The sequence below is a fragment of the Tubulanus polymorphus genome, chromosome 11 (genome assembly GCF_964204645.1).
Source record: "Tubulanus polymorphus chromosome 11, tnTubPoly1.2, whole genome shotgun sequence".
Taxonomy (NCBI): Eukaryota; Metazoa; Nemertea; class Palaeonemertea; order Tubulaniformes; family Tubulanidae; genus Tubulanus; species Tubulanus polymorphus.
In genome coordinates, this window is record NC_134035.1 from 3,437,463 (window position 1) to 3,464,569 (window position 27,107).

At 41.5% G+C, this 27,107-nt stretch overlaps 2 protein-coding genes across 2 annotated transcripts in view; one reads left to right on the forward strand and one right to left on the reverse strand.

The window, feature by feature from the left end:
* Nucleotides 1–185: 185 nt before the first annotated feature.
* Nucleotides 186–4,058, reverse strand: LOC141912685 (protein HTATIP2-like). The gene is made up of 6 exons (XM_074804016.1): nt 3,898–4,058; nt 3,258–3,447; nt 2,579–2,686; nt 2,358–2,495; nt 1,885–1,946; nt 186–1,053 (listed from the first exon to the last, which is right to left on the reverse strand). Exons 1-6 carry the CDS (start codon nt 4,008–4,010, stop codon nt 834–836), a joined length of 831 nt encoding a protein of 276 aa, XP_074660117.1. The 5' UTR covers nt 4,011–4,058; the 3' UTR covers nt 186–833.
* A 111-nt stretch (nt 4,059–4,169) lies between these two features.
* The window catches only part of LOC141913198 (MAP kinase-activating death domain protein-like), a 55,478-nt gene continuing 32,540 nt past the window's right edge, over nt 4,170–27,107 (forward strand). Inside the window, exons 1-12 of the mRNA XM_074804668.1 lie at nt 4,170–4,288; nt 4,946–5,697; nt 8,715–8,856; nt 9,846–10,004; nt 20,100–20,231; nt 20,976–21,089; nt 21,831–22,085; nt 22,560–22,718; nt 23,963–24,185; nt 24,660–24,770; nt 25,866–26,047; nt 26,653–26,714. Coding sequence (XP_074660769.1) covers nt 5,066–5,697; nt 8,715–8,856; nt 9,846–10,004; nt 20,100–20,231; nt 20,976–21,089; nt 21,831–22,085; nt 22,560–22,718; nt 23,963–24,185; nt 24,660–24,770; nt 25,866–26,047; nt 26,653–26,714 — 2,171 coding nt within the window. The 5' untranslated portion in view covers nt 4,170–4,288; nt 4,946–5,065. The remainder of the gene's footprint in view (nt 4,289–4,945; nt 5,698–8,714; nt 8,857–9,845; nt 10,005–20,099; nt 20,232–20,975; nt 21,090–21,830; nt 22,086–22,559; nt 22,719–23,962; nt 24,186–24,659; nt 24,771–25,865; nt 26,048–26,652; nt 26,715–27,107) is intronic.

The following is a 27,107-nucleotide window of genomic DNA, read 5'->3' on the forward strand; positions in this document are numbered from 1 at the left end:
TTGAATTCGAAATTCCATTATCTCCTTAAATATTTCTCGATAAGTCCTCAAATCAAAGCACCTAGAGCCCATACAGTCAAACAAATGTGTCCATGAAACCTTCCGGAGTAGGCATTTGTCAAATGATTCATTGATGAAACTCCTGAGCGCTTTCAAGAATTATAAACTGAACTTAATACCGGTACTTCTGTCATGATCAGGCTTTATTGGTTCTTGAACAACATGTACATAAAACTGTTAAAAATAAATTCATTAATAGATGCCATAACAATTAAACAGAGTTAGCCTATATGTTTTTTACGTTCAGGGCCCAATTCCACAGTTACGTTTGGCTATAGCCTACCGGTATATGGTTTAAGTTAGTTAATATTCAATGTTTGTTTTAAACTCGCCTTTTCAGTGTGGAGCTAGGCCCCGTTTTCTGGTCAGGGTTTGTAGCAGTCAGACTAAGGCACTTTTAATAGTCATAAGTCCTTTTTCTTGAATCCAGAGACTAGTTTGTGCACTGAAATTTCTGAGTTCGAGAACTAAGTCCTTTTTGGCACTTTTTAGGATTTTACCTGAAATATAAGCACAAATCAGTGCCTATCATCATGGATTTTTCCACAAACCCTGCCAGTAGGATAGAGAGTTACACCACTTATTCCAGTTGATTTCTGGAACCTATGAAATCAATTTTACAAGAATCCCGATTTAACATCAATTTAATCAAAATCTATTCACGTATAGACGGACCATAAGTTATACGAAGAGAGTGGATCGAAATCCGGATTAAATATCGGATCGGGAACGGATGAATCGCGATCATTTCACCACTCTTTACGACGTTCTCTTCATTTCTTCTTGATATCTCCGGTTAATATCAAAATGTGTTTGTTCTCGAGGATTTCCGTCGGTTTTCGCGTCTCCGCGGACACCGTGTTCACGATGATGCCCTCGGCGACCGTTTCCGTCGACGCTCCGATATTCGACGAGATCTTCGTCAGCGGTTTCAACAATCCTTGAAATATCCATTCAGCCGGTCGCAGTTCGTCGCGTTTCGTAAGCAGTACACTGCGAGAAAAAATAGTATGGAAATCAGTTTTTTTGTAATGTTGCATTGTCATGTGTTGTCTGGTTGTTTATTGTACGCACGATGATTTTAGGAAGCAGGTAAAATGCTAAACACCGAAATGCTTTCATTTTAACCCTTTCAGTGCATCTACGCTGCAGTACGGTGTATGAATCTGTGATGGATTTTGCTAGTACTGTAGCGCTGCGGTGTATTGATGTAATTAGTTTTTAGTTTTTATCTCTATACAAAGAAGGCAGCACCTGTCAAACATAGTGACATATTAGTAACTAACGATACACTGCGCCGCGGTGTAGACGCACTATAGTGCTATTCCCGTTATTCAACACACTAGGGTGGAATTTTCCCAAATTTTCACATTTTCTCCAGCACTTAGGGTATTAAGGGTATAAGGGTATAACTAAGGGTATAAAGTCAGCACGGAAAGGGTTAAGGAAACATTTTCTGACATGTAAAGCGCTCTGAGCAGTCTGCAGTGACGGATCCAGGGGGGAGGCGCGCATACCCCATTTTTTTGGCAGTGACCTTGGAATTTTCTACCCAGGGCTTTTTGTTTAGAAAATGATGAAATTGTGAATGTATTTAATTACTAATTTCAACCAGGAAAGTGCTCAGAATGCGTCTAATCTTTCAAAATTATCTGGAGGGGCATACCGAGACCCCGCCCCATATGTAAGTAGACCCAAGTAAGAAGTTGTGCACCGCCTTTTTCGAAAAGCTAGATTCGCCCCCGACCTAGCTGGATTAATCGCTATATAAATCGCATTATTATTATCATCATAATTATGTAATTTCAAGGAGATTATGCCTACCCCGGCCGATAGATGGACATGTGTTCGAAACCAAGAGCGGCCACATCTGCTTCAATCTTACCCTGGAAATAAAGAACAAGCCCCCTATTAGAACGATAACCACACTCAAACGTGGTGAACGGATAATAAGATAAAATCCCACTATCTACAGATTAAAAGAATTTAAAAACCAGAATTTATTTATTCAATCTAAAATATATAAAAGACACGACGTTTCGATCTCACCCTAGAGATCATCGTCAGGTGAGATCGAAACGTCGTGTCTTTTATATATTTTAGATTGAATTAATAAATTCTGGTTTTTAAATTCTTTTAATCTGTAAATAGTGGGATTTTATCTTATAAGCCCCCTATTAATACGGTTAAATCAACATTTTTGAAAAGGCATCTTTCGAAAGCATGCGTCACGCGTACTAGTTTTGAAATGACGACCCCCTCGTTCCTGGTACTGTACGAGTAGCGCCAATCCTTACCTTGGTCTGCGGGTATAAAAATCTACTGTTCTTGTTGGCGCCCAACGAAGACATCAGGTGGAAATGTTTCGTACCGGCGGATTTTGAAACTTCAGCCGTTTTCATTACGTATTCGTAGTCGACCTTTTTGAACCCCTCCTGAAAGAGAAATTACACCGACTACTGGTAAAATTGGGTCGGTTAAGTCGGTTCACAGTTCAGAGCTAACTATCGATACCTACTACACCTGATTTGCCTCGCGTCGTTCCCAGGCAACAATAACCGACATCGGTGTCCGCAAACGCGTCGGCGTGCTCGGACAAATTGTCAAAATCGACTATTTTTTGTTCCTGCAAAAGATTCAATTCGATAACGGACAGGCGAGTGAGGTTCCTACAGGGGTGAGCAAACACCACGGCCCGGTTTTGTAGACTGGTATCACCTTTAATCCGGCGCTAACTCAATTGATCATGAATTGAGTTAGCCCCGGGGTTAAAGGTAATACCAGTCAATGAAACCAGCCCCAGGTTCTGTATAGGTCATGCTTGAATTTCTTCTACCAGTAGGCCTATATTTCTATCAAAATTGAATCAATTTTTCAACTTTGCCTAAAACATTAATACCTTGTTTCTCATGTCTACTGAGCTCAAAAATTGGCCGACCGCCTATCTACCCTGTACATTACTTTTCTGAAAATCATGATCAAGCTAACAATAACTAACCCATCAGTCAAATTCTATTGCAGTTTACAAAATGACCCGGCTGATTAGGAGAAATGAGGTATTATTTTTTAGCCTTAGCATATCAATTTTCAGTGAATGTCTGAACTTTGTCATGACATTTAATAAAAGGGCAACCTAATTATTTGAAGGTAGGGGTCTGTAACCCAGGCAGCACCCGCGGGTTGACCCCGTCGCTCACCACATCTTTGTATAAATCATCTTCGAATTCGACTTTACGCCGGCCGATCAGAACAAGACGTTTGAATATCTGTTTCTCGAGTAGTTGACGTACGAGGACTCGTCCCGTAGCGCCGGTGTAGCCGACCACGAACGCGGTCAAACCTTTCTCTTTGAACATCGCTGTATTCTGTTCCGCCCCCTCAGCGACCCTGAAAACAATCGACACGATATAGCTATACACCGCGGTACAAATTCTCTGTATTCTGTTCCGCTCCCTCAGTGACTCGGCAGTTGCTGGTTTAATATAATAAAACAGTTAGTCGATGCCAGTCTGGTTGTTACTAGGCCGCTACAACCGTGTACACACAAATGACCAAAGCACTGGCGCGCAGAGTCGTCCAGTTACGACTAAACAGTAGCCCGGCCTGTAGGCCACGGTCTAACTGCAGTTTGGGTCACCTATCCACTGGGTGGCGTAAGTGTTATTAAAGAATAGTGTTATGGTAAGGTTAGGTACATAACCATTAGGGACACCTAAACTGCAGTCATACCATAGGATGACCCGTCCAATGGCAATAATCACTGTGACTAATAAACCACACAGAGAGACCGGTCACTGACTAAACTGCAGTCCGGTCGCTGATTAAAACTGCACGTACTTGAAACATTCCTCCTCTCCTGCAAGCGGAATACTCTCCATGTAGATTAGATAACCGGGGATAAGCACAGCGGTAAACAGAACGATGTAAGCAGCGGCCCTAAAAACTGTCATTACAATGTGACAAAATCAATTCGCCACGACCACCAGCAGGTGCTGCCACCAGATCTACGCGGCAATCGGCGGAACTAACTACTACCGGTGACCCCTGTCGATTGACGTCACGCGCACCTGCGTTCTGGGAATACCATTAGCTAGCTGCGAAATGCTGAAAAATGTTGATGTACTGATAGTCGGGCAGCGCATATTGTAAATATTTACGGGTTTTTAGGTTATTAAACTACTCGTTGAAGCGCTGTAAAATGTAACTGGACGATATGGAATAACGCGAGGTAAGGAACACCGTTAATTCAATACGATATTTCACTGAATAGACCGCTGAAATACTGACTGCTGACTACAAAAATGACATTTTGTCAGTGTTTGTTGACATAAGCATTCAATTACAGTACAACAGTATACAGTACTGCCGGGCTTGTATAATAGTACAGTACAGTCAATGCACGGTTCATTCAGGCAGTCTATAGTATCATTGTTTCTCGAAATTGTGCCTTAATTTGAGGTGAAAACTGTAGTATTTTTGTGCCCTACATTGAATCAAATTTAGCATGAATATGGAATTCATAAGCTCATTCCTCCAGTCAGTAGCTATTTACCAAAGCAAATTTAGATTTTAGGCAATAGAAGAATCGTACTCCTTTAAAACTCCTTCACAGAAATCGGCAACTAGACACTTTTACTTTGACTACAAAATCCAAGAAATAGATGATAATTGAATTAACAGTTTACTGAGATAAACAGAACTGATTTAGGAAGAATCTACGGTTATTGGGATATAAAAGTGATGCAGACGCTTCTCATAACTTGGAATTTTCTCCTCTAAACTCCTTGTATCCAGGAATGACCGATAATGCGGGAGATTGAACTTTGTTAATGTAGGCCTATTTGTTTATGCATTAACTACTAAATTTATGTTAATTTTATTTCAGAAATTTCGACCACTTATAAAACTATGCAGTCAAAGGTTTTAATCAGGTTTTCACGTGCGTCCCGTAACTAAACTATCTTCGCAAGCGGGCGGAGCTTAAACTACAAAAAAAAAACCCAAGATGGCGTCGGGTCTCGGCGGGGACGGCCGCAAGAAGTTCTTCAGTCCGCGATTGTTGGACTACATGGTCATCGTCGGCAGTCGACACCCGAACCGTAACAACTCGGTCGCGCAGACGCCCGAATTGTTGCGTCGTTACCCGGTCGACGATCACAAAGACTTCGTGTTGCCGGCGGACGTCGTGTTCTTCTGTCAGCCGGAGGGCTGCATCAACGTCGGCCCGAAACGGATGAGTCTTCGCGAGTCGACGTCGTTCGTGTTCTCGTTGACCGAGAAAGATTCGGCGCGCGTTCGCTACGGAATATGCGTGAATTTCTACCGGCCGTTCGAGAAAAAGTCGCACTCGCGCAGCGGCGGAGTCGGCGCCGGCGGAGATCGAAACGACGATTCGCATCCGACGGCCGATAATCAGAAAACGTCGCAGAAGTCGTCGTCGTCGTCGCCGCGGACGCGTCGGAAAAGTAAAAACACGGGACGATTACGCAACAATACGCTGACGTCGCTATGCATCGTCAGTCATCATCCGTTTTTTTCGACGTTTCGCGAATGTTTGTTCGTGCTGCGACGTCTGATCGACGCGTGTAACGAACGCTCGTGCAGTAAACGTATCGGGGCGTCGCGCGCCAGCAGTCGGTGAGTATTTCTCGGCGTCTCTAGACGACCCCTTGATTTCTTCTAAACTGAAAATGTCGATATGAAATGGTGTTTGAAACTCCTTTGATTCGAGCGAAATGTCCAAAGCTCCTTTAAAAATCCTTCAATATTGAGAAATATGCAATTAGAAATGTTTGTAGTCATATAGTAAACTAGGCATGAATCAGTACAGGTTGCAGTTGGGATTTGTTCTTACCCAATAAGGCGGTTACTAAATTAGAAACCGGGTTTAGTTCGTGTAAAATCTGCTTAAAATGAATTAATGGTTTTCTGGGATAAACAGCACTGTTTTAGGAGGAGTTTACAGCTTATATCAGGAATAACTGATCGGTAGCAACCCAGTTAAATGTGTCGATAAAGGGACCCTGTGTATCCAGGAATGACCGATCTGTGGGACCCTGAGACAAATGTTGCCCGCAGAGATGTAAGGCGATTTGGTCGCCAATTGCTAAGTTCGCCTGGTAGGTCGCAAGCTTTGACGTTTGAATGGTTGTATGTTTAAAGATCTTGGATTCGTCTGAGTAATTCACGATTCAGACGACACTGCTACAGTTTTTCATTCAAACTCGGTTAATCCACCCTTAATGCGCTTATACAAATTCACTGTTTTATATATCACGATACCATAACGACGATCGACGGGTCCGGGGATGGTTGTATTTAGATTCTACTATAAATCATATCCAGGCGTACTTACTGGCACGTGATATGATCTATTCGTTGCGATCCTGGTAATAGTCGCGGTCTCCGCGGTAGGAGAACCTCGTTATGTAATACTATCCACCGACCAACACAGCTATAGTCGCGTACTTCGGTTTCCGATTTCAAAATCGAACCCCGTGTTTTGTTCCCGGCAGGTGTGGTTGGTTAGTAAGGGACACCAAATCAAGGCGAATCGAATCAAACCTACCAATTGAATAAATCAAAGGGACTGATTCCTTATTTCGAGATCAAAGTTATGGCGTGAAATCAGTTTATTTCTCTTGATTTGGGACCAAATGCTTGGTTTTTCAATGCGTTTCACGAGAATTCATCCCGACAAGCTTCCACTGTAATCTCGTAGGAGCCCTGTGATAAGTCCTGGAGGGACCAAGGATAGTTGGCGTATCATCCTCCTCTGGGTAGCCAATACTGGGTGGTCGGTGTGGCTGGCGCTGAGCTACCAGCCAAGATAGGTGATAGCTGGTATTGCAGTAGGCCTAATGTGTACGTGGTATAAACGTACAGTTGTCTTGTAATGGACGCATAGATTGCCTCTGGTAATATCAAAACATATTGACGACAGATGTTCAATTTCTCTCTATGTTGCTTATGAATTATGCTCAATGTTTATTTAACGACATACTTGCGCATACAGACACCGTGCGCGCGTATCACATCTCATAAGGCATATATTATTTATTCAGTGTCTTTATAGCCTATCCTGTGCCCTGTAAAACATATCGTGCTGTGAGATATGATGACCGGTTTCAGGGGTTGGCTATATCCAATCTCTGCGGCATCTCGAATCGTCCATTCGTGCGCTGATAAGATGTCTGGTGTTTGTAGTTTATTTTCAGTTGAAAACATGTCTTCGGTGAAGTGTCGAACATGTGTTCAGGATTTTCGATTGAAAATATTTCTGTACAGTGAAGTCCTGAACGCATCTGTATGTGAAGTGTGGACGATCAGTTTGTCCAAGTGTGCTGATAAAAAACCTAAGGTCTGGTGTTCGTATTTCATTTTCAGTTATGTCTCGGGTGAAGCACTGATATGAAGTGCGGATGATTGTATTTCGTTTTCAATATAAGGGATGAAGCGCTGATGTTTTAACCGTATATAGGCCTCCTACACATTTTGACGCGCATACCATCAATCTTTTCAATCTTTAACACAAATTCATCGGAAATAAAGGTTTCTTTTTTTATTCCAACTAACCCTGAGCAGAGCAGGGAGCAAGGCTGGTGGATAAATCCTAGGCCTAACTGAAATCGAAAGACAATCAAAAGAGATCTCGCGTGTGATTTTACGTTTGCGCTTATGAAACACAGGTCGTTATATAAACGTTGTTGATAGTAATCAAACATTATTTCATTTCTAGATCAAATTAGTTTTCCCTGTCGAAACAATTTCGGGCTAACTAAACAGCAATGACCCGCGTTAGGAAGTACAGCATTACGACCTGTTAATGTAGGGTTATTTTTATGGCAGCGTTTATACCAATCGAGTGAAGTGCGTCGAATGTTGTTCGAGAAAATATGTAATGTTAGTTACGTTAATCATCGAGACGAACTTGTTATTTATTAATCTGTCCTAATGCACCGCGCTTGACACACCGTCGTAGTCTCGCTGAAAACGCGTCTCTATTTAACGGATTAAAAGTTCGCGACCCATTTTCACAGATAGCGGTCAGTCGAATGTCTCGACCTGCATTAGTTAGCCACTGACCTGGAAAATCGATTTTGGGAATCAGAAAATCCTGGAAAAAAAATCAGGGAAAACTGGGGGGAACATATTTTACTAAAAAGAAAATAACCCAGAAAACTCAGCGAGTTCGGATAATGGTATTGACCGCGTGTTTCTTTATCAATACGCGATTCAATGAAAAATGAATAAATTGTTACATTTTAAACCTAAAACTCTGCAATAGGGAGACACCAAAATTGTCGTATCTGAATATAAGTTACTAGTGATACACCGCACTGTGGTGTAGATGCACTAAAGCGGTATGCCTGTGATTCAACACACTGAGGTTGATTTTTCAAATCATCTCCAGCACTTTCGGGTAACAATTAGCGCTGAAAGGGTTTTAAGTAGCTTTCAGACATTTTAAACCTCGAGATATCCCCGATTCAATCTCAGGGAATTTTGTAAAATCTCATGAAAAAATCAGGGAAAACTCAACAGCTTTGTAAATGGGCGTAAAGTGGCCACCCTCTCCGATTATTGCCAGTCAATTTAAACCCGTAAGTTATTGCCTGTCATTTTTGATATGCGTATTGTTTGTGTTGTTTCAGGGATACAGTGTGGGGCGTATTGACCGGTCAGGGCGTCGACAACACGCCCAGTTTGGTGATGCACGAAGTACGCGAAATCGAAACGTGGATTTTACGCCTGTTGAGCGCGCCGGTTCCCGTACCCGGCAAAACTAGAGTGGAGGTAATAAAAAAAATAGAAAATTCGAGATACATTATATGCAATCGTGCGGATGTTGAGAATGTCTATGCTTGTATTAGTGGATAAAATCTACCAAAAATTTGCAAAAATAGCGAAAATATTCTCCAAAAATAGGCATTAATTTGCGAGAAGCGATGCATCACTCAGACGTCTAGAACGTCTCTATTTTAACTCGATAAGATATGACAAATATTGCTGTAATAGATCTGCGCGCGTGCGTGCTCGGGTGGCATTTTCGCTGGATGATTATCCGTTTTTTAATTATCAATTGATCATAAATTTTATGTATTCCCAAATCCGCTGACGCAGCGGCAGAAGCAGCAGCAGCAGACACAGCAGCAGCAGTAGCAGCAGCTATGATGAAACTGCTCTTTTTACCCGTTGCTGTTTACGTACATCAATTGTCATCGCGCTAATATTTGATGCGTAGTTTATTTTCTATAATCGCTACTGCATCGAGCGGCCTGGGGGATTTATTCGGGAGAACTATTTAACTAATAATTTACATCCAATGTCACGTAGTTTTTAGATCGCCGCTTCGTCGGGATATGATGTTGCGGTTGATGTTGTGTGTGTACATTAATTACGACTATCCATTACCGGCCAGAAGTTGTCATTTCCAGTACATATAATAAGGCAATAGGATAGACGATTAGTTTAAAACCCACTATATGTGTATATACAAAATTTTAAAGATCAAAAACGAAATTCGCTCGTCAAGAATTGAAAAGAGAAGACACAAAGTTTGATCTCTCTCTAGGGACCATTTCGCTTTTGTTCTTTTAGATTTAGTTCTGTGGGGACCATCGTCTTTATGAATTTCAATTCGTCCTAAATGATCATTTCGTTCAACCTTTTCAATTTTGTATAAAGCGGGTTTTTAAGTTACGGAATAACTAACGGGGGGGGGGGGTAAAGTGGCTATTCTATCGAGAGGTTTTCACGATGTCGTTGTCGTTTTGTGATTTCAGTTGGATATATTACCACGAGAACTACAGCCGCCGATGGTATTCGCGTTACCCGACCACACCAGACTCAGCCTCGTCGACTTTCCTTTACATCTTCCATTAGAACTGTTGGGCGTCGAGACGTGTATCAGCGTGCTGGAGATGATCATTCTAGAACACAAGGTATTGACGAAGATGAAAAAAAGAAACCGATTTTCGCTCGAATACGACCAGTGAGCCATTTTCAAAACTCGCGAGTCAACAGGTTAAAATGGGGGCCAGGTCTTATAGTCTTAACCATTGAGTCTAGGGCATTCAGGGCTGTGGTTCATGTTTGACTGGAAGAAGACCCTTTTCCAGAATTTATTTAACTGTGTATCACTCATCTCTCCCTGCTGAGAAGTGATATTGGTATTATAACCCCTAGCCTACATCTGTTACTGTGTATCAGTCATCTCTCCCTGGAGAGAAGTGATATTGGTATTATTACCCCTAGCCTATATCTGTAACTGTGTATCAGTCATCTCTACCTGGAGAGAAGTGATATTGGTATTATTACCCCTAGCCTATATCTGTTACTGTGTATCAGTCATCTCTACCTGGAGAGAAGTGATATTGGTATTATAACCCCTAGCCTATATCTGTAACTGTGTATCAGTCATCTCTCCCTGTAGAGAAGTGATATTGGTATTATTACCCCTAGCCTATATCTGTTACTGTGTATCAGTCATCTCTACCTGGAGAGAAGTGATATTGGTATTATAAGCCCTAGCCTATATCTGTAACTGTATATCAGTCATCTCTCCTTGGAGAGAAGTGATATTGATATTATTACCCCTAGCCTATATCTGTAACTGTATATCAGTCATCTCTACCTGGAGAGAAGTGATATTGTAATTATCACCCCTAGACTATATCTGTAACTGTGTATCAGTCATCTCTCCTTGGAGAGAAGTGATATTGATATTATTACCCCTAGCCTATATCTGTAACTCAATATCAGTCATCTCTACCTGGAGAGAAGTGATATTGGTATTATTACCCCTAGTCTATATCTGTAACTGTGTATCAGTCATCTCTACCTGGAGAGAAGTGATATTGGTATTATTACCCCTAGCCTATATCTGTAACTGTGTATCAGTCATCTCTCCTTGGAGAGAAGTGATATTGATATTATTACCCCTAGCCTATATCTGTAACTCAATATCAGTCATCTCTACCTGGAGAGAAGTGATATTGGTATTATCACCCCTAGTCTATATCTGTAACTGTGTATCAGTCATCTCTACCTGGAGAGAAGTGATATTGGTATTATTACCCCTAGCCTATATCTGTAACTGTGTATCAGTCATCTCTCCTTGGAGAGAAGTGATATTGATATTATTACCCCTAGTCTATATCTGTAACTGTGTATCAGTCATCTCTACCTGGAGAGAAGTGATATTGGTATTATTACCCCTAGCCTATATCTGTAACTGTGTATCAGTCATCTCTCCTTGGAGAGAAGTGATATTGATATTATTACCCCTAGCCTATATCTGTAACTGTGTATCAGTCATCTCTACCTGGAGAGAAGTGATATTGGTATTATTACCCCTATTCTATATCTGTAACTGTGTATCAGTCATCTCTACCTGGAGAGAAGTGATATTGGTATTATTACCCCTAGCCTATATCTGTAACTGTGTATCAGTCATCTCTCCTTGGAGAGAAGTGATATTGATATTATTACCCCTAGTCTATATCTGTAACTGTATATCAGTCATCCCTCCCTGGAGAGAAGTGATATTGGTATTATTACCCCTAGCCTATATCTGTTACTGTGTATCAGTCATCTCTACCTGGAGAGAAGTGATATTGGTATTATTACCCCTAGTCTATATCTGTAACTGTGTATCAGTCATCTCTCCCTGGAAATAGTGACATCCAAGGAGCCAGCGCTCAGGCCAGGAGCCCAATAGCGCGTTGGAACCCATGACTTGGCATTCTACGATCTCGAACGAGCGCCGCCGTACTTGTATACAGCTTTGGTGGAATATAATAGCGAAATCGGCTTTTAGTCCTGGTCGGAAAAAATATCTTTGCGTCGCTCGCTCATTGCTAACGGTAACATCTGTTTCAATAGATTACATGTATTATATACGTCAATAATATTGAACGTAGAAATGAAAGTCGATACTGGATCGCTAATACAACGTCTTCAAACCATTGCATGAAACGATCATAGCGAAAATGCTTCTTATACTTTCTACGATGTGCCTATACGGGTCCGACCTAAGGATTGAAAGCCACATGCCCGGTGGGCAAGCATATCTGAAATTTCGCTTGCCCCCTCCAAAAGCTACTTGCCCAACACAGGCAGTCCGATTGGTGGCACTATCATCCGTTGTATCGAGTGGGAAAAAAACTTTGTTACATAAAATTGCACTCACCCGGAGGCCAAGTGATAATGACAACCTACTTGCCCTGATGAGAATATACTTGTCCCGGGCGATTGGACAAGCGCTTAGATCGGACCCTGCTTTGATGTCTTACATGGAATTAATTGTCAAGATCACGATTTTCAATAGATCGCTAGAAACAGTAAAGTCCTCGTACATATCGTAGTTGCACCGGGCGGAACTTTCGTCTGTAGGTTTGAAGGAATGCTTGCTAGGGCAGAGATGTAGATAGAGCGTGCCTCGTTTAATCAGATAAGGTCGGAGGTCTGGCTGGCGATGTTGACGGTTGTTAAGGGACTGAAGGTCGAGGACTGCCTATCGTAGATATTGAAAATAGTTGAGCGCCAGATGCTAATTGCCGCAAAAAGTAGAAGTACTCTTTTCGTGAAAGTGATTACAATTCTTTGAAGCCGCTTAGCTCACTTTCAATAACAGTGATAACAACGTGCTTTTCTGTACACAGAGCCCGGGACTGCTTACCCAGATCTGGCCAGTTCACTACGTAGGTCTGTCTGCTGCATACGGTAGACTTGTCTTCTCCGTTTTCTGCGCCCAGAAGCTTCACGGAGAATTTTATGATTCTGACATTGAATTGATTTTCTGCGTTATACGTTTACATGTAGTAGTATAACTACATTGTGCTATACCGTATAGAGGTGAATACTGGACCGACATATAAAGCAGTCGTCGAGTATTTTGTTGTCAGAAATGGTTCATATGGTCATGTGAATTAGACCGATTAATTTGAACTCATAACGCTCAGTAGCTTTGTTTTCAATACATGTATTCATTGTGAGAATGTGTGAATTGTTTTCCACGTTATTGCACGGTTTTTAGAGAGTTTATCAAACCTGAAAATTATTGCATTGTTTTCAAGCAAAACGCTTTGTTTTCGATTGGATGTTCAATTGAATGATGAGAAGACGACCTAAATCCTATTTGGGATCTGCCATTGAGACTTGATTATGCCCTTGGCTCATCATAGTAGAGTATAGGCCATACAAGTTATCTCCAGCCTCTTCTGTCTCTGGTTTTGTTTTCTCGTTGTAGTCCAAGTGAGGCCATGTCTCTCAGACCTTTCAGTAGATGTCCTCGCCAGCTGTTCTTCAGTTGTCCTCCAGGAGGTTGATTCCAGGTGACGACCTGTGACGACCGATGCTGATGCTTGGTTTTCTGAGGGTGTAGCTAATTTCAGTTCCAGCCTCCGCTGGTCGCTTCCATTTCAACTGGACTTTGTCCAGTTCTCTCCCAAAGATCCTCGTTTGTGACACTGTCAGTCCATCTCGGAGTCTTACTAGAATTCTGCGTAGGCAGGTGGTGTCGATAAAGACTTGCAGCTTGTCCATTGCTGCGGTTCCCCGTGTTTCTCATCCATACAGCCTTGCTGTCTTGATGTTTGATTTGAAGAGCCATCGGGATTTGTCTCGAGAAAAAGTGTTTACTTCGACGCTTACCGCACGGTCTTACCAGTCTTACCACTACGAACCCTGTCGCTATAAATCGCGATATACTTTCTGTAGTTTATCGGTCGGTCCGCGCCGTTCCGTCATAAACGGATAATTGATAAAATCGAACGAATTAGCTTTAGCTGCTACGCTACGACACAATGCGTCTACGTCGCGGTCGTTAAATTTCTCGCGATCGATCGGGGGGGGGGGGGGGGGGGGGTTAGTTGGATATGATTCTGAAATAGGCGAGTTATGAAAGCGATAATGTATGAATTCATCGGAGATGATACGGTTTATTATCGCTCGTAAAGTTTAACGAACCGAAAAGCGCCAGCGTCCCTACGACTCCTTGGTTCCTTAAAAACCCCAATCCTTGAAAGAAATCCTAAATAGAAGATGCTTTTGTGCAAGCATCTCCTTCAATTCGAGCAAACAGGACTGGATGACAGTGAGAGTCCCTACGCCTGCTTCTTGATTCCTTGAAAACCTCTTACAAACAGAAAATGCTTTAAAAGGCGCTTTAAACTCCTTTGATTTGAGCAAAATGTCAAAAACTCCTTTAAAACCCCTTCAATTTTGAGAAATAGGCAATTAGAGATTTCGTAGGTTGTACGGTAGACTACAACTAAATCGAAACAGTTGAGACCAGCTTTTTTTGCCCAATTAGGCGGTTAACTAATTAGAAACTGATTTCAGTTCAATAATTGAGTTCAAAAATGTGCTTAAAAAACCACCAAATTAATGCTTTACCAAGATGAACAGTACCAGAAGTAGTCTGTACAGTAGTTGGATTGAGAGTGATGCAGGCCCTTCCTCTAAAATTTGAGATTTTCTCCTTTAAAACTCCACGAGAACTCCTTATACCAAGGAATGACTGATCTGTCGGGGGTTTTATTGAATATAATATATCTCACGACGAGCTGAAAGGATTAAGCGCGTATATTGATATATTATACATATATAGTTGTTCTGGTGTATGGATTGCGTCTCTGTCTCTTTCTCGTCTGCTGTAATCTCTTCCTCTCTTCGTTCTCCCGCGGTATTCGACGACGACGTGTGCGCAGCGGATCGGTTGCTATGGTAACCATATATTTCGATACCGCCGGTCGTCCCTGTTGCGTCAGATCGCAGCGTCTAATGAAAATACGCTGTTTGCCGAGATGCTCATCTTTTCTTCGTCGTGGTTATACCAGTATTCTTAACAGTTTTGGAAAATCTTTGGAAACTTTTTTTTTGGAAAACTGGAATTATTACCTCAGCCTGTTGAAAACTATTAAGAATTGATTTTCCCTACATCTATGCAAAAGGTATCGGAAATCAGGAAATGTTCCCAAAATATTTTCACTTTCTAGATAACGCATTTTTCATAGCCGCTACAATTTGATAAGAAACTTTATGAAAATACTTGATTGATGTCATTGTTAATTGGCCCTAATTCACTTTGAATGGGCCTACATTGTCTGTTCTAGGTTTGCGACGTGTAACTTATGCTGTGATCACACGGAACCCGGGCCAAATTGGCACCGATCAGGCTCGGGCCAAATGTGGCCCGTGCCTGATTAGAGAGCGTGTTCACACCATTCACTTGATACTCAACAATGCTCAAACAAAGCGAAGTGGATCATTTCTGGTGCCAGTTGCTATTCAAACGCAATCATTTGTCTGGTGCTAAAATTAGGCTCGGGCCTGGGCCGACGCTTTTGGTCGGGGCCAAACAGGCTCGGGCCCATTTGGCACCCGTGTGAACAGTTGTTCCGGGCCAAATTTGGCTTTAGAGTATGGAAAATCCGTAAGAACCGGGCTAATAGCGCGTGAGTTGAAACGTCGAAATCATCTTACAGTTTTTCTTCGATAGCACGTTTGATCCTTCCATGGCGATGTGCGTTTTGGTATGGTAGTTTGATTAGGCGGTTTGTTTGTCTATTCCTGTAACGACTGGTCGTGACGTCAAGCGATTGAGGAAGAGTTCGTCGGGTTTTAACCGTTTCGTCTTGTTGTCGTCACCAGTGACGTCAAACCGCGTCCCGATGATAAAACGACGTTTAATGACGTTGTGTCGTTCGACGATCGTCGACGGTTCGTTTTCTGTCTTCTGAAGAATCGTCGTGTTTGATTCGTTTGATTCGATTTCTCCGGCGACGTCGCGAGTCGCGAGATTAGTTTCGTTCTTTTTTTCGGCTGAGTTTTAATTTGTGGAGGCGGCTATGTAACGATGTTATTAGGGTTGTTTCAGTTGCAGCATTGCGTGATTTGATCGTAAATCAGAATTAATCCGATGTTCAATTAATACTGAAATGCACACAGTATATAGTATACAGTATACATGTGCATTTTTGTACACAGTATACATGTGTATATAGTACACAGTATACATGTGCATTTTTTATGGTCATGATGTACACGGAATTGTCAACCATTCCTGATTATCTGTGTTTTGTTACGATTGCATTCTGAATAATACTGATGTGATTTGTTTGATGTGTATACAGAAATGTGCAAGATGTTACTGGAGGACATAACTTTGATTACTGATAATTTCAACATTTTCTTCCGTAGGAAATATTACTGTAAGAAATTCAGTTTGTTACCGATAGCAGTTTTCAGAGGTTGGCAGCCACGTGTACATGTACATGTTAGCGTAGTGAATCAGCCGGTGAAAAACAACGCATCTGATTGGCTTGATACGTAGACTGGTGGCCGATGAGCGGCAACCTGTCCGCCCAAAATATCTCGGGCGGTGTAAGATCGATGGGGGGTCTAGTAAAGCCTCAGGTCGCACTAAGATCCGATCCAATTGCCTACGGTTCGGTCTTAAAAACACTGACGTCACATCTCGAGGTCGTGTCGCAGATTTGGCTAAGATCTAAGTGACACTTGGGTCACCTGAGAGCCACGATCAATTTAGAACAGAACGCTTATGTTGTAAATACACTCGGGTTATATAAGATCCATTCAGATCTCGACGATCTTAAGTACACTCATACGTCCCGCCTGAACAATCGGCGACTGGTTGCTGATTCCTTCCTCTTATGCAAGCTGTTTTAGGCATTAGGTTTTTTAGAGTCCCCGATTAGACGTAGTCGGATCTACACTCCCCTCCTGGTCTTGCCGATCTAATCGATGTAATTGAATTTTCGAGCGCAATCTAAACGCCTGATAATGCCGAGTACACTTGAAATTGGCAGTTACGAGTATTTTTGCGACGGCTACCGAACTACGCAATATACTTAATACCCCGTAAAGGTTAACGAGGGTGGCTACTTGATTTTGACATTTCGTGCATTTTTCGAGCGTGCGCCCCGTCATCGAACATGTACGGATTTTTATACATTCATCTCTATTCTGTGAGGACTACGATGTTAATCGTGAAGTATTTTATGGAAGGATGTAATGGCGTATCCGGCCTTGTCGTGCCGACGATTAATTTAGCTAAGCTTTTAGCCACCGGAGATTCTAATGAAGCGTTGTAGATTTTTTTGAAGATTACGGTCTAGATATGCTAGAACCCTTCGAAAAAATGCAGGACCTATTTGCACGCTCGTGTCTTAAGCGCAAAAGTGGTCTTGATATTGTTGTTAGATTGGTTACAGCACCAAAATGAGCTTAGACTGGTTTAAATGAAGTTGTTGGATTTGCTATAGAACCAAAATGAAGTTGTGGGATTGGTTACAGAACCGAAATGAATTTGAATGGTTTGAATAAAGTAGTAAGGTTGGCTATAGAACAGAACTCAAAGCTTAGACTCATCTACAGTTGTTAGATCATTTATAAAACTTAGGTGGTCGTAGACGGGTCTTAAATCTGAGCCATGACTATCAATTTCCTGACGCAGTCAGAAACCAGTAGTTTTCTATGATGTTAATGCGCAGTAGTTCATTGTTCGTATTGCTTTACGACCCGGAGCGACAATCAGCTGCGATCGTTTTTCGCTTTACTTATTTAATCGGCGTCTCTCGTACTATTAGTGTTTTCAATGTTTTAATCATTATTTTTTCTATGTTATCAAGCGTCTGTGTTTTGTAATGTTTGAACGTGCAGCAGCTGTATACTTAACTGTATGTACATGCTCGTCACTCGTAGAAATGAACTCCTAGGATGCGATGTCTCCCCTCTCCCCTTCTCTCCCTCTCCCTGTCTTCTCTCCCCTTCCCTCTTCCTCCTTCCCTATCCCTCTCTCCTCCCTTTCTCTCCCCTCTCCCCCCTCTCAATAAAAAATCAATAAGAACAGGGCGGCATCGACTGTTGTCACTATTGATCCTCTCCCCTTCTCTCCCTCTCCCTCTCTTCCCTTTCTCTGCCCTCTCCCCTTCCCTCTTCTTCCTTCCCTATCCCTCTCTCCTCCCTTTCTCTCCCCTCTCCCCCCTCTCAGTATAAAATCGATTAGAACAGGGGGGCATCGACTGTTGTCACTATTGATCGATGTAAGACTATAATGAAATCAATTGTTCTATTGTGAATTGATTGATAAATCCGCCACACTCAATGATGTGATTATTTTAATGCGGCGAATCATTTTTCATCTTAAGCATTTCCGATTCGATTGATTTCATTCTGATTCTGATTCCACATTTGACTTCAAAGTCATTACAGTCACTGCATGAAGCCATGTTTTTAGCGAATTATTAGAGTGTTAGAAAGTCGTCACTCGGTCACAGTTTATACCGATGTAACACGTTTATTCTTCAGACCGAGTTCATTGTGGTAGGATACTTGATCGGCGCAGTGAAATTTTAAGTATCCCGGTAGGAGGCTACTATAGGCTTTCTCTGATATCTCGATTAGATGGATTGTTTCCTATGTTTGCTTCATTAGAAACTCAAATCGAAGGCAAATCGTGGGGATATGGAACATTGATACTGACTAGACGATTTCGTATTCCGAGAAGATTCTCTCTGTTTCTAGAATCTACTAAATCGAGTCTTACGGACTGCGGCTAACGCGAATCATTTGGTACCAGGTGGTTTTTCGAGGTCTCGAGTTAGATGATGGAAATCTAATCGCCGCCCAATTACGACGGCGAAGATTCATGTCCGAACGATTCCAGTTAAGCTACAAGTCTTATACCGACGTTAGTTTAACGCGCAGGCCTCGGCCGAGGAGTTGCCGCGATTCCCTGAATCCGGTAATTAAACGACCGTGTTGATTCCCCTCCTCGGCTGTACGCCGTGTGTATGGTAGTGTGTCGGTACTGGTTGTCATGGTGACACGGTTCATCCCGCGGTATTGTCGTCTTTTATATCGATCTCTCTCTCGGCTGAAACGAACTTCTTCCGCGGCGCTCCGTAGCTGAAACTACAGCAGCGCGAGTATAGGCTGTGCGCGCGCCGGTATCTGACGCTTTTATTGATTTGCATCATCATCATCGTCAGCGGTGGTGTTGACTGTATTATAGATCACCGTGTTGCCGTTCTCGCACGACACCAGCTCGCGATCGTTAGCGCTTAATTATTAATTATCGTAATTAACTCCGACGCATCGGAAACAATTATTTATAGTGTGTACATGTAGGTGTGACGAAATATCCATCCATCAAAAATGTATCACGTTTTTTTTTTTTTCGATAAAGTCGGCCACTTTTTCGACGAGGGTTTTTTTTACCGCGTGAAATGAACTGAATTCGTCGGAAAATTTCGGGATATATCGGCGGGGTATCGTCGATATGTCGGCGAAATATGTTAGACAGGCTGGCGGCTTAGCCTGCCTGGATATTCGGGGAAATGTCGGGGAATTTTTCTTTTCGTTAAAAAAGTCATGAGAATAGTCGGGGAATTTTCTAAATGATCTAAAAGTCTGATAGATTGCGCATGTCCGTCTATGTCTTACGTATTTGACTGTGTTAATCGATTGGATTCTTAGCAGATCGAATCAGGAAAAACAACTTATATATCAGGCAATAGTCAGGGAAATAGTCAGAGAGAAAGCAAGTCTTATAAGTGGCATGCCTAGAAATGCGAGTTTTGTACATATAACGGGTGCAGAGCGGAGGGATGATTGCCCTGCCGTGCCCTGCCCTGCCCTGCTGTGCCATGCCGGTGCGGTTTAGAAAATAGAAAAGGTGTTTGACTCGGTGGGTTCAAGTCCCATGTTATTCTGTCAGGACATATATGGCAATGTCCAATAAACCCCCTTCCCCACCCCACCCCCAACTCACTGATCTAACAGCTGAAGTAATTATGTTGACTGAAGAGGTTTCGACAGTATCCAACTTAATTCTGTAGTCAATCTTTCCACATAAGACCAGTCTTAAGATTTAAGACTACTTTTGGACTGCAACTGACCCCATGATCCAGATCCACCTGTTGACTCCGTAGTTCGAGCCAGGGATCCATTTTTTTGCGAAATGATATAAACGAACGACGCTAACTTGTTTTTTCTCTTTCTGACACCAGGTGGTGCTACAATCGCGCGATTACAACGCGTTGACGATGAGCGTGATGGCGTTCGTGTCGATGCTTTACCCACTCGAGTACATGTTTCCTGTGATACCTCTTTTACCTACGTGTATGTCGTCGGCTGAACAGGTACGTATGCAGCCCAAAACACTTTCATTCAACGTCTTCAGTATCTCCTGATCAGTCACTTTAAAAATACTGAATTCCTGAAGATGACTATTAGAATATAGTCAAAACATTAAATAGACTACTAGCTCAAGTAAAACAGTAATCCCGAAGATGAATATCAGAATAAAGGCGAAACGTTGAATAAACTACTAGCTCAAAGAATACAGAATTCCTGAAGATGACTATTAGAATATAGTCAAAACGTTGAATAAACTACTAGCTCAACAAATTCAGTATTCCTGAACATGACTATTAGAATATAGTCAAAACGTTGAATAAACTACTAGCTCAACAAATTCAGTATTCCTGAAGATGACTATTAGAATATAGTCAAAACGTTGAATAAACTACTAGCTCAACAAATTCAGTATTCCTGAAGATGACTATTAGAATATAGTCGAAATGTTGAATAAACTACACTAGCTCAAGGAATACAGTATTCCTGAGGAGATGACTATTAGAATATAATTGAAACCTTGATTAATATTATACTATATTTCTCATCGTGCAATTCCATATTATGGATACAAAAAAGTTGCTCAAAAGTTGGTTAGAGTTAACCAGTGGATAGTTGACATAGTGACAATTGAAATTGCATTGTTACTATCGTATCTATCCTACGGTTATCTTTAACCAACTTTCCAGCACCTGCAGCGCCTTCTGTGTTTCATCTTGGGTTATTTTTATGTGATTGTGTATTTGTAGTTGCTGTTGGCGCCGACTCCCTTCATTATCGGTGTACCGGCGTCGTTCTTCATGTATAAAAATGGCTTCCGAATACCAGATGACGTCTGGTTAGTCGATCTAGACTCTAATAAGGTAAACGAAGAAGAAGATCGTTCAGGGTCCCCCAGCGACTCCTTGAATGCCTTTGAAGGTGCTCGAAACTCCTTTAGTTTGAACAAAATGCCTGAAACTCCTTTCAAACTCTTTCATTTTGAGAAATAGGCAATTTGAAATATTCGTAGTTGTACAGTAGACTACGCCTAAATCGGTACAGTTGGGACCAGAATTCTTTTACCTAATTTTAATTAGGTGGTTACTGAATCAGAAACTGAGTTGAGGTAGTGTAAAGGATAAAAATTTGTTTACAAAACCACTGAATTAATGGTTTACCGAGATAAACAGTACCGATTTAGGAGGAGTCTACAGTAATGCGGATGTAAAAGTGATGTAGACACTACTATTATCATCATCACTATTATTATCAACATTATTATTACGATTATCATCATTTTATCATTTTGCTATTTCAAGGAGCTGTACATAATGATACTTGTGACATTAATCTAAATGCTAATAATGTCTAATAAGTAGGGCCTTAGAAATGTACATCATGTTTGTATGTGATATTATTATTCATGAAGTTTCTGCTTTTCTGCGTCAGTAAATGAATTATCATTAAAGTCAGAAATGATTTCTATTTTATTTTCGATTAAATTACTATCTACGATGTCAAAACCTGATGAAAACTACTACAAAAGTATCTATCTACAAAGCCAGATATATACTGAGTGTATATTACTCAACTCATCCATCATCGGTTTGTTTGTGTTGTAGATATCAGTGCCTTCTGGAACCGAAGATCTGCCTCAGCTGCCCGAACCCGAGGGCACCATTCTCAAGAATCACCTGAAGCAAGCCCTGGCGAGCATGAGCATGAGCCCGCAGCCGATTAAAAACCTGGACGCGGTCGCGCACAACCCCGACACGTGGAAACGTCGCGATAGTTTCTCGTCGGCGACGACCGGCTTCAATCCGTTGATTTACGGTAACGACGTCGATTCGGTCGACGTGGCGACGCGTGTAGCGATGGTAAGTACATGTAACCCTTCTGCTTACCCTCCGGGGCGCTCAGTCCCGGATCCGGTCCCACATTTGCGAGCTATAGTTAGCTCGGGGTAGTGGTTTCAATACAGGGCCTCTATGACTCCATGATTCCTTAAAAACTCTACTCTAAACAAGAAATGCTTTGAAAGCTGCTTGAAACTCCTTTAATCTGAGCAAAATTCCCGTAACTCATAAAGATCATAAGGTGATAACGAAAAAATTATTTCAGTATTCGTGAAGATGATTATTAGAATATAGTCGAAATGTCGAATGAATGGCGATAGTGTTTTATCAATGGTTATTGAGAGGGGTTTCCACTGAGTTCACTGGTACCGAGATTGGAGCAATTAGCTTCATAGAGTAATCTATCATATCTAACAAATTTATAATTCATCTTTCAGTGTGTGAATGAAAATTTCTGAATTGTGAATTGTTATCGCGTCTTATTCGTTTCTCCAGGTGCGGTTCTTCAATTCCGCGAACATACTCGGTAATTTCTGCGAACACACGCGTACGTTGCGTTTGTACCCGCGGCCGGTCGTCGCGTTCCAGTTCTACAGTTTCATGAAGTCGCGACCGACGAAAACGCATTTCACGGCCAGACTCGCTCGCACGCAGGTTCGTATTATCGTCGTGACCTTTCGATATTTTGTGAAGAAAAGGGGGGGGAATGTCATATTGATAGAATAATTTTTGACTTGTCGTAGTCCTTGTAACGTAGTAAATAGTCTCAACTATTTACAAACTGTACATGTATCTAGATAGAAATATAAATAGGTTGGAGATTTTTTGGTACGACGGTAATTGGGTGGGGTGTTTCGAGTTGATTTGTCAATTCTTTGGTCCATAATAACCTTGGGAAAGTTTAGATTGCGAATGATTACAAGGAGCTATTTAGTTTATTAAAAAAAGCTTCATCAGGTGAATTACTGAATTACTCTTCTCACTCAGTTCTCTGTAATTAGTGTCAGTCTACCTATAAATACTGTTGTTTTTCTATTGACTATACTCATTCACCTGATGAAGCTTCTATTCATTAGAAGCGAAAGCTCGTGCGTCAAATAAATAGTTAACCTGAATATAGTACTACTCGTCCGGTTACTTATTTTAAACCTGGTTAACACGGCTACTCTACGAATATGTATCTAGATAGATATATGAATTGGTTGGAGGTTTTTTGGTACGACGGTAATTGGGTGGGGTGTTTCGAGTTGATTTGTCAATTCTTTGGTGCAAAATAACCTTGGGAAAGTTTAGAATGTGAACGATTACAAGGAGCTATTAAAATCATTATAAGAAAATGATTATCTAGATAACCGTGTAAATTGGTTGAAGTGTTTTTAGAGGATACATCACGCTTATTTGATGGGGGTGTTTAATGTTGATGTGATGATTTTTTGGTCCTAAATAACCGTGGGTTTCTGCGTAGTTTTTAAATGTGAATAGTTACAAGGAGGCGTTAGATCTATATCATTGGCAATTTAGCGAGGAAGTTAATCACTTATTTTTCTTTACGCCCAGTGTGATGGCGTTCGTGTCTATGCTTTACCCACGCGAGTACATGTTTCCTGTGATACCTCTTTTACCTACGTGTATGTCGTCAGCTGAACAGGTTTGGAGGCAACCCAAAACACTTTCATTCAACGTCTTCAGTATCTCCCGATAGTCACTTTAAAAATACTGAATTCCTGAAGATCACTATTATGATATAGTCGAATCCTTGAATAAACTACACTTCGTAGCTCAAGGAATACAGTATTCCTGAAGATGATGTAAAGCTGTTATGTTAATGTCTCCCCATTAACCAACCCGTTGTCTGTCGTGCTATCCTGCTAGTATATATCTATTTTCGCTGTTTGTAGGCGGTTGAATTCTTCGCCGAGTTCTCGTTGTGCCCGTTGAACGTCGTATTTCTGCGCGTTCAAACCGGCGTGTTCGATCCGTCGTTGATCGGCGACAAAGGTCGCTGGTACTCGCACACGCTGCAGAAGATCGACTTCCACGCTTACGATCACGAGGGTTCGTCGTTGGGCGCCGCGCTGACCGCCTCTATGAACAGTACGAATAGCGACGAATACCCGACAGGTACGTGACGTTGATTCCGCTTCACGAAATGTCTATTTTCTTTTTCTGAAAATGTGTTCGTCCACAAATTTAACCCTTTCAGTTCTGTCTCATAAATACCCTATAGCGCTTGCAATAATTCTTATAGTCTAGTACACAACATTGCGATGTATTGATTTTATTAGTAATTAGTTTACATCTATTGAAAGATGGCAACACCTGTCAAACATAGTGAAATATTATCAACTAACCATACACCGCGCCGTGGTGTTGACGCACTAAAGAGCTGTGCCCATTATTCAACGCACTGGGGTAGAATTTTTTAGAATTTTCAAATTATCTCAATTATCTCAGCACTTTAGGGTGTTAACCAGTCAGCTCTAAAAGGGTTAAACAATTTATGCGAGTTAAGAGCTGTCAAAAGTAGTAAGAGATTTCATATGGATTTAGGATATGATTAAAGATTTGCTCATTTGATTTGTTTGTTTTGAACAGATGAAAGTGGCAGCGACAGCGACGGTGCGGACAGCACGAGTTCGTCGTATTCGAGTCTCTCAGATTTTGTAACTGATATCATGAACAGTGATATAAACGGAGATACGCCAGGTATGTTTATCTATTCAGTCCTCTAAATCATTTCTATAAAATGCTCAAACTAACTTGGAATGAGTAGAACACCTTCAACTCTTCTGTAGGACTCCTGGGCAAAGCACTTGTTCTCATTATTGCCTCTTTCCTCTCTGAAGCAAATGGATACCCGGCCAAATAGGCTACATGTAGATGATTCCTTTGCGTTAGAAGTAGCTCTGCTGTCACTTGTCTACAGGTAGAGGTGACTGATATACAGTTACAGATATAGGCTAGGGGTAATAATACCAATCTCACTTCTCTCCAGGGAGAGATGACTGATACACAGTTACAGATATAGGCTAGGGGTAATAATACCAATATCACTTCTCTCCAGGGAGAGATGACTGATACACAGTTACATATATAGGCTAGGGGTAATAATACCAATATCACTTCTCTCCAGGGAGAGATGACTGATACACAGTGACAGATATAGGCTAGGGGTAATAATACCAATATCACTTCTCTCCAGGGAGAGATGACTGATACACAGTTACATATATAGGCTAGGGGTAATGATACCAATATCACTTCTCTCCAGGGAGAGATGACTGATACACAGTTACAGATATAGGCTAGGGGTAATAATACCAATATCACTTCTCTCCAGGATGAGATGACTGATACACAGTTACAGATATAGGCTAGGGGTAATAATACCAATATCACTTCTCTCCAGGTAGAGATGACTGATAAACAGTTACAGATATAGGCTAGGGGTAATAATACCAATATCACTTCTCTCCAGGGAGAGATGACTGATACACAGTTACAGATATAGGCTAGGGGTAATGATACCAATATCACTTCTCTCCAGGGAGAGATGACTGATACACAGTTACAGATATAGTCTAGGGGTGATAATATCAATATCACTTCTCTCCAGAGAGAGATGACTGATACACCGTAACAGATATAGGCTAGGGGTAATGATACCAATATCACCAATGTAAATAGCCAGGAAGTAGATAATTCAGCTCAAAGAGTCAAATTCAATAATCTTAGAAATTGGCAAATGTCACTGTAGCATTCTGCAACTTACAACTTTCTTTGATGATCAATTATTTCTAGATGTTTACCCGGAAGAACAAGTATTGGCCGTCGATCATAGTCAAGTGTTCGCTCCGCCGAAGAAACTGCAAGTACCGGACACTCCTATAACGAACAGCGACAGCGCGTTCTCGTTACCGGAGAGCGACCTCAGTTCATCGGAATCATCCGAGTCGTTCGACCAGGACGATGACAAACTCGCAGTAAGTGATCGCTTTGGTCGGGGTTTTTTTAAGCTTCGTTAATTTGAAACTTGAAAATTCTCGTGGAATTCAAATACTCGGTTTTATTTGAAGGGTACCTGTAAATCTAGACCGTATTATCCCTGATTACGGTATATGACATGGGACTGTAACTGCTCATAGGCAAGAGATTCATAGATTATTTCTTATAAGATGAACTGCCATTGACAATCCTTAGCCAACTAATTTCGGTTTTGTGTATAGGGTGACTTGTAGGTCTACCTTTGGCCTGGGTGCAAGTTATGGTAATTGCCACGCATCGTTTATGCACACGTCACTATCATAAATCAATAGAATTAAAAAAGAATGAAATATTTTGGCACAATTGTAGGATATCTTGTAGTGCTGTGCTGGTAAGCATTTCAGTGGACAGTAAAAAGTTGATATATAGCAGTGTGATATGATACAATATTTGTAAACCTCAGGGTATAATGGCCAAATACATGTGTAAACATAATCTCCCCTGGTAATGCCGCTGCTGTTGCCGCTGCTGCTGCTGCTGCTACTGCTACTGCAAACCTTGGGAATGAGTTACAATTATATGTTTTAATTTGCTCTTCTTTCAGTCTGGACCCGTACACTATGTATACGATTCCGGCAATGAACCTCCCGTCCATCAGTCAGATAGGTAAGCATTATCAACTGCTCGCTCTTATCTCAGTGAATAGGTTAATTAGACCACTTCAAAATACCCGAGTGTTTATGATAAGTCTATCCTCGCAATATCAAAGTGTCTTGAGTGTCATAAAGGAAGATCATGAGCAATTGACTCCGAATCTAGAAGTAATACTATATTGATACGATAAGGGAACCTTATTGCGTACAATAACAATCTAATCTGGTTAGTGTTTATACTTGACCTTATTATCACCATACCTGCTTAAGCATTAAGGGTGGCGGCAGTTGACCTGGAAAACCTGGAAATCTCCGGGGAATCAGGAAAATCTAGAAAAAGACTCAGGGAATTCGGCTAATGCTTCAAACAAGCATGAGTCAATGAAGAGTGAATGAATTGTAACAT